The sequence below is a fragment of the Lynx canadensis genome, chromosome E1 (genome assembly GCF_007474595.2).
Source record: "Lynx canadensis isolate LIC74 chromosome E1, mLynCan4.pri.v2, whole genome shotgun sequence".
Lineage (NCBI taxonomy): Eukaryota > Metazoa > Chordata > Mammalia > Carnivora > Felidae > Lynx > Lynx canadensis.
The window spans coordinates 26,909,320-26,916,683 of record NC_044316.2 but is presented as its reverse complement, the minus strand read 5'-3'; the positions used below and the strand labels follow the sequence as shown (position 1 = coordinate 26,916,683).

The 7,364-nt window shown below is 37.9% G+C and overlaps 1 protein-coding gene across 1 annotated transcript in view; it reads left to right on the top strand.

The window, feature by feature from the left end:
* DHX40 (DEAH-box helicase 40) overlaps nucleotides 1–7,364 on the top strand; it is a 47,283-nt gene continuing 39,919 nt past the window's right edge. Inside the window, 7 exon segments of the mRNA XM_030296869.1 lie at nucleotides 1–140; nucleotides 983–1,150; nucleotides 2,425–2,570; nucleotides 4,657–4,776; nucleotides 4,966–5,193; nucleotides 5,426–5,492; nucleotides 6,446–6,577. Coding sequence (XP_030152729.1) covers nucleotides 29–140; nucleotides 983–1,150; nucleotides 2,425–2,570; nucleotides 4,657–4,776; nucleotides 4,966–5,193; nucleotides 5,426–5,492; nucleotides 6,446–6,577 — 973 coding nt within the window. The 5' untranslated portion in view covers nucleotides 1–28.

The following is a 7,364-nucleotide window of genomic DNA, read 5'->3' as shown; positions in this document are numbered from 1 at the left end:
GTGCTCACCTCCGCTCCGGGCCAGGTCTATGTCCCGGTTTCCCGCCGTCGCGGGCAGGGCGCCAAGGCGGCAGGAGGAGGGTGAGCGGTCAATAGACCTTCAGGAAGAGCGGCCTTCGGCTGTTTCCATCGCTGATAGAGGTGCGGTCCGCGGGACGCTGCGGAGGCCAGCGGGAGTTTCGGCATGGGGGCTTTTGGGGGGATAAAAGTACGCTTTTGGCGAGCAGAGAAAAGTGGAGAGGAGGCTGCAGCGTTCTTCTCGCCGTCCAAGCCGGAGGCGAACTTTGCCTCCAGTGAGCACTTTGGTTTTGAGGGGGGCGGTCCCAGATCCAAGTTGGGTGAAAACCCTGCTGGGGGACAAAAAAGTGAACCCCAACGCCTAGACGCGTTCTGCTCTTAAACAGGCTCTTAAAGCCTTTGTTCTCTACCCATCCAGCCCCCCCCCCCACCCCCCGCCCCGCTCGTCGGGCCGCCAGCCTGCCTTTGGGTATGGTATGAAGGGAGCCAGTTTCCAGGAGCCAGTTTCCATGGTTACCCACCACTTGGCCTTCTGGGATATCAGTCACTCTGAACAGGGACCTAACTTGAACCATGAATCAGAAGCAAACACAGGTGGCTTTTTAAAATTCAGCCGAGAGTTTCCTGCAGTGTTCTAGCTTTTGGTCTATTGTTTAATAAAATTGGGCTTTGTGCTTCTGTATGGGTATGCTCGCATGTACATTGCCTTGTGCTAGGCCTACTTTGTCAAGTACTCTGAGTCGTGCATTAGCAAATGCTCACGTTGTTAGATTTTACTAAAAAGTTGTTCTGGGCTTGTAAACCCTTACATACCAATTTGACAAAGGTGACTTACCTGAGAAGTCATGGATCGACCCATTCCAGCCCCAAAATTCTGTTGTCTTTCTCTATTCAGTTCTGGGAAATTGAGTTAGAGATATCTTTACAGGCCTTTTAATTGCACAATTGTTTTTCTGTTATTACAGAAGAGAAAGGATGCACATCACAGGAGGGAGGAACTACTCCAACTTTTCCTATTCAAAAACAAAGAAAAAAGCTTATTCAAGCTGTGAAGGACAATTCATTCCTTATTGTTACTGGAAATACAGGAAGTGGTAAAACCACTCAACTCCCAAAATATCTATATGAAGCAGGTAATTTTATTCTGGGATAATATTGGGAGTATTTAAAAAATAACCTCTTGGGACACCTGGGTGGCTCAGTTGGTTAAGCCTCTGACTCTTGATTTTGGCTGAAGTCATGATCTCACAGTTGTGGGATCGAGCCCCTAGTCCAGGTCTGCTGAGAGCGTGGAGCCTGCTTGGGATTCTCTCTCTCCCCCTCTCTCTGCCCCTTCCCCTCTCATGTGCAAGTGTGTGCTCTCTCTCTAAATAAATAAATAAACTTAAAAAAAAAATCCTCTTAAAAGCTAATAGGACTCTGTATTGCACAAATACCCACCATTTGTTTTACAGTCCCGATTCTTCTATTGACACACCCTCCCTACATCTTTCCTGCTTTTTTATGGTGTTATTTCACATTCAGGAGTTAATTCAGATGATGTTTTTTCCATTTTTAATTGTCATAATAATCTCAAATAAAATTATAGGTAGATAATGATTCTCTGCTATAGAATGAGGTTGTCTTGCAGTTAACCACTGGGTATTGAAATAATTTTCAGGAGGAAGGGATATAGTGATATCTGTTGCTGACATTAGTATTTCTTGGTTCCTTCTCCAGAGGGTTGTCAGGTAAATATTTATTCCCTGATTCCATAACACCAAGCCAACTAACAAATTTCCTACCCTTAAAGTGTCTTTAACTTCAATATGGTAAAACTTCCTATCATAAGGTTGGTATAGAGCAAAATTATATTGGATGTTATTCATATAAAAGATGAAAATTTCTTCTCTGATATTAACTTATTCTAATCCATTAAATCTGATGTGCCATTTTTTAAGGCATGGAATGTTTTGTTTTTGCATACTATTTTTGCAGTAGTATAGTTTTGCATCCTATTAATAAAGAAAAAAGCATCAATTGTAAGATGCATCTTTCAGAAATACTAAAATGGTAAAAATATGAAAGGTGGTATGTTTAAACTTCTGTGGCAAAAGTAAATCTAGGAATTCTGTGGAATTTATGGGATTCCTAGGGATTAAAAATTTTAGACTTATTCTTTAGTGTAAATCATTAGACTGAAATTGGAAAAAGCTAATTAAAATATGTATATTTTGAATATGTATTTTTATTTTTTTATTACTAAAATCTCCATGGTACATTGGGTAAAACGGTATGTTGTTAATTTGCAGGGTTTTCTTTTGGAAACATTTGAACAGTTTATGTTGATTGGTCAGAAACAATTTAGCTCTAATTGGAAGCAGTTGTTAACAGTTTTGTGTTTTTTTTTTACCTCTGTTTTTGATAGGGTTTTCACAACATGGTATGATTGGGGTGACTCAGCCACGAAAAGTAGCTGCTATATCAGTTGCTCAGAGGGTTGCTGAAGAAATGAAATGCACTTTGGGATCCAAAGTAGGGTACCAAGTTCGTTTTGATGATTGCAGCTCTAAGGTACAAAAGTTTTATTGCTATAAGTCCTGTAAACTTATAGACAGATTGGAGAAAGTTATGAAAGATTTTAACTTCAAATTTGCACTTGTATTTTATTTTATTTATTTTTTAAGGTTTTTATTTTTAAGTAATCTCTACACCCAATATGGGGCTTGCATTATCTTACCACTTTTCCCTTGGATCTCACAACCCTGAGATCCAAGAATTGCATGCTCTTCTGATTGAGCCAGCCCGTGCATTTATAATTTTAAGAAACAAAGCCTCAGATTAGAATTAATCTTGTTTGTGCACCTGAGCCCAGTCAGTTAAGCATCCGACTCTCGATTTTGGCTCAGGTCGTGATCTCACGGTTTGGGGTTTTGAGCCCCATTTTGGGCTCCGCAGTGATAGCTTAGAGCCTGCTTGGGATTCTCTTTCTCCCTCTCTCTCTTTCTCTGCCTCTGCCCTGCTCACAGTCTCACTCTCTCTCAAAAATAAACTTAAAAAAAAAAAGAATTATTTTTTTTTGCCCATTGTTAATGATTTGTTGCCCATTGTGAATGAATTAGCTTTCCTATTTTCTCTCTTCTCAGTTAGTTTATAAGTGACATGTTTATTTTTTTAAGGATTCTCTTATTTTTTAGCTGTAAGAATCCTTGATATATAATTTACATTTGCATTCTCTAAAACAATTTTTATAGTATTAAAATATATATAATGTAAAATTTACCATTTTAATAATTTTTAGGTGTACAGTTCATTGGCATGAAATACATTCACAATCTTATGTATCCATCACCACTCTTTATTTTCAGAACTTTTTTATCATCTCAAACAGACACTATATCTACTAAACATTAGCCCCTCCATCCCCCCTCCCTCCAGCTTGTGGTAACTTCTATTCTACTTTCCATCTCTATGAATTTGCCTTTACTAAGTACCAATTATAAGTTGAATCATATAATATTTGGTCCTTTGTGTCTGGATTGTTTCATTTATCATAATATTTTCAAGGTTCATCCATGTTGTATATTTGTATTGCTAAAGTCAATGGAAAATGGACAACTTAGAAAAGTCAGTAAGCAAGTATTTATCGAGTATCTTCTGTATTCATGGTACCAACAAGTTTAAAATTGTTTTATTTTTAGTAGTTAATGATCACAATTTATATTCCCTCAGGATTTTTTAAATCTTGTATCAGATACAAAACAACCCCTATTCGAATATGGTTCTTAATAGGAATGGCCATCATTTATGGTACACAGTGACTCCCCAAAATACTGTCTTTGCCTTCCTAGTGGGAAGTGGGGAATTTTCTTTCTTTTGTCTTCCCTTGTTTTATGTTTATATTGCTGTTAACTCGTAGCCTTTGGTTCTTATTCTCACCTTGTTTTTTTTTTTTTTTTTTAATTTTTTTTTTTTTAACTTTTATTTATTTTTGGGACAGAGAGAGACAGAGCATGAACGGGGGAGGGGCAGAGAGAGAGGGAGACACAGAATCGGAAACAGGCTCCAGGCTCCGAGCCATCAGCCCAGAGCCCGACGCGGGGCTCGAACTCACGGACCGCGAGATCGTGACCTGGCTGAAGTCGGACGCTTAACCGACTGCGCCACCCAGGCGCCCCTCACCTTGTTTTTAATGATAGTCGGCTTACATAGTTTTTAAAATAAGAGAGTAGTGAGGGAAGAAGAGAGTGAGAAGAAATTGTGCACCTATTTCGTCTACCTTTTCTCCTGAGTCCTCTAAAACAGTGGCTGAGACGGAGATGGATCGCATTTCATTGCTGCTTCCTACAGCTTGCTCATGTGAAGGCATTGCATTATCTTACCACTTTCCCCTGACTACTTTATATCTCCGTATTGGTCACTTTTGTTGCTTTATCCTAGAATATCCACCTTAGTTCCTTATCTCTGTCCCTGTGTAGGTCACATGTTTTATAATTTACCATCCTTGTTGTTAGGCTATTTTATGTACTTTTTTATTTAGTCAGATTAGTTAGAATACCTAATGTCTGTACATTTGGGGGAAATTTTAGTCTGTAAAGTAGGGGTGAATTTCTGTAACACTGTATATGTAAGTTGATATACTCTGCTGTTTGAACATTAGGAAACTGCAATCAAATATATGACTGATGGATGTTTACTGAAACATATTCTGGGAGATCCAAATCTTACCAAGTTCAGCGTCATCATTTTAGATGAAGCCCATGAGAGAACTCTAACTACAGTGAGTATTTTAATATAATGGTTATTTATTAGTTTATTTCTTTGGGGTAACTTTTACCTTGTAGAGAATTGTCTGGTCTTACATTTTAATCTGTTGAAATAGGAGTTCTTTGGTTAGGAAAGCAAAATATTTAAAATAAGTTGGTTTTTAGGTATACTTGTGACTTATTAGAAATTTACTTTTTTTCAGGACATCTTATTTGGCTTATTAAAGAAATTATTTCAGGAGAAGTCTCCTAACAGGAAAGAGCATTTGAAGGTTGTGGTGATGTCAGCAACTATGGAATTAGCCAAGCTCTCTGCATTCTTTGGAAATTGTCCAATATTTGATATACCTGGAAGGCTTTATCCAGTCAGAGAAAAATTCTGCAATTTGATTGGCCCACGAGACAGAGAAAATACTGCATATATCCAAGCGGTAGTACTTGACATCCTTTTTATGTCTTTTTTTTATATTCTGATTCTAGTTGATTAAGTAGTTTAGTAATTCATTTGTTCCCTTTTATTTTAATGGCAGCCCTCATAGTTCCTTGCACTTTTGAGAACCAAATTTAATTTTTCTGTGGAACAAGGGGAAATGATTGGGAGTGGGGTACTCTATTTCCACTATATTATATTATAGCATATTATGCTTGTGTTTCTTGCTTTAGATTGTGAAAGTGACCATGGATATCCATTTGAATGAAATGGCTGGAGACATACTGGTTTTCCTGACTGGTGAGCATTCAGTATCAGGTTTAAAAATTTAACTATTTATGAGAAGCAAATATGGCACAATAGAGTGTTACTTTTGTTGGGAAATCTGGGCTCATATTTAACTCATATTGCCTTTTTATGATTTATCTGAATAGTTGTAGATGTCATGCCTTATATAAGAAATATAACAGAATTCTATACTGCCATAAAAACTGCCAGTCTCATTAGTAAACATACATACAGACCTTTTAGTAAAAAGATATTAAATGGTAAAGTATTAATATTTTTCTTAGTCTGCCTTATATAGAGGTGTGACCACACTAAACAGTCCTGGATCTGAATGATTAATTCCATTATTTCAAAAGACATCCTACCAGCTCCTTTCTTCTTTGAGTGGTGGGATGGTACTGTGTGATAGCAGTACATGAGGTGTTAAATCCATGTCTCATAGATAGGCCTTTTTTGGAAGTCAAAAATAGATAGTTAAATCCTAAACTAGTGTGATTCTTCAATTAGCAGCATCCTACTAACAGAAATGAGTCATTTCATCGCTCTCCTCCTACTCTGCCTTGTACTGTCAGAAGTGAGACATTGTAACAATTGCTGCCTTTTTCAGATTACTTTAAGTATTTTGAAATACACCTAAATGCAGTATCTCTTGGACTAGATACTCCTGTATTAATGATTAACTTTACTGAGTCTTTCTCAAATACTGTGTTAACAAGATAAAAGTCTTGAAGATTATAAACATTTTTATTCCTGAAGAGGTTTAAATTGCTTGGGAACTGGTGTTCAGTTTTTAATTTTATTGTTGAGATTTGGTACAGTTTATGTGTTCATCTCCTTTAGATCAAATGAGATTTAAAATAACTATTACACAAAACTAATTTTAATCTAGAAGGCTTTTTTCCCCTCCCATTCTTAAATAATATTTGCTGTTCATTTGCTGACGTTATTTTCCTCCCTCATTTCAGGTCAGTTTGAAATTGAAAAAAGTTGTGAGTTACTTTTTCAGATGGCGGAGTCTGTTGACTATGATTATGATGTTCAAGATACAACTCTGGATGGTTTGTTAATATTGCCATGTTACGGATCTATGACAACAGGTAATTCCTCACTAGAATAGATAATTTGACTAATTTTTTAAAAAACTTTATTGAGGGGCGCCTGGGTGGCGCAGTCGGTTGAGCGTCCGACTTCAGCCAGGTCACGATCTCGCAGTCTGTGAGTTCGAGCCCCGCGTCAGGCTCTGGGCTGATGGCTCAGAGCCTGGAGCCTGTTTCCGATTCTGTGTCTCCCTCTCTCTCTGCCCCTCCCCCGTTCATGCTCTGTCTCTCTCTGTCCCAAAAATAAATAAACGTTGAAAAAAAAAAAATTTAAAAAACTTTATTGAAAAATCACATATGTACAGAATAGTGCACAGATCCCGAGTATTTAGGTCAATTAATTTTACAAACAACTCATTTTTGTAACCAGCACCTAGATCATAAAACAGAACGTTAAGGGAACCAGCCTTCCTTAGGGAAGGGATTTTCCCTTGAAGTCTTTTCATATTCATTTTTTCAAGAGCCTTGGACAACCCTTGGTGTTGTTTAAGAGTGGACTGTGTCTCTCCCAACAGAACAAAAAATATTGTTGGTAATTTTTTTGAAATGAGGACTATTATTTCTTTTTTTCTTTTTCTTTTTTTTCCTGTGCACATGTGCAAGTCGGGGAGGGGAAGAGAGAGGATGCCAAGCATGCTCTCTACTGACAGTGTAGAGCCTGATGCAGGGCTCCATCCCACAAACTGCAAGATCATGACCCGAGATGAAAACAAGAGTTGGATGCTCAACTGACTGAGCCACCAAGGCGCCCCAGGGCTATAATTTCTTGATAAGAGTACCATAAGTC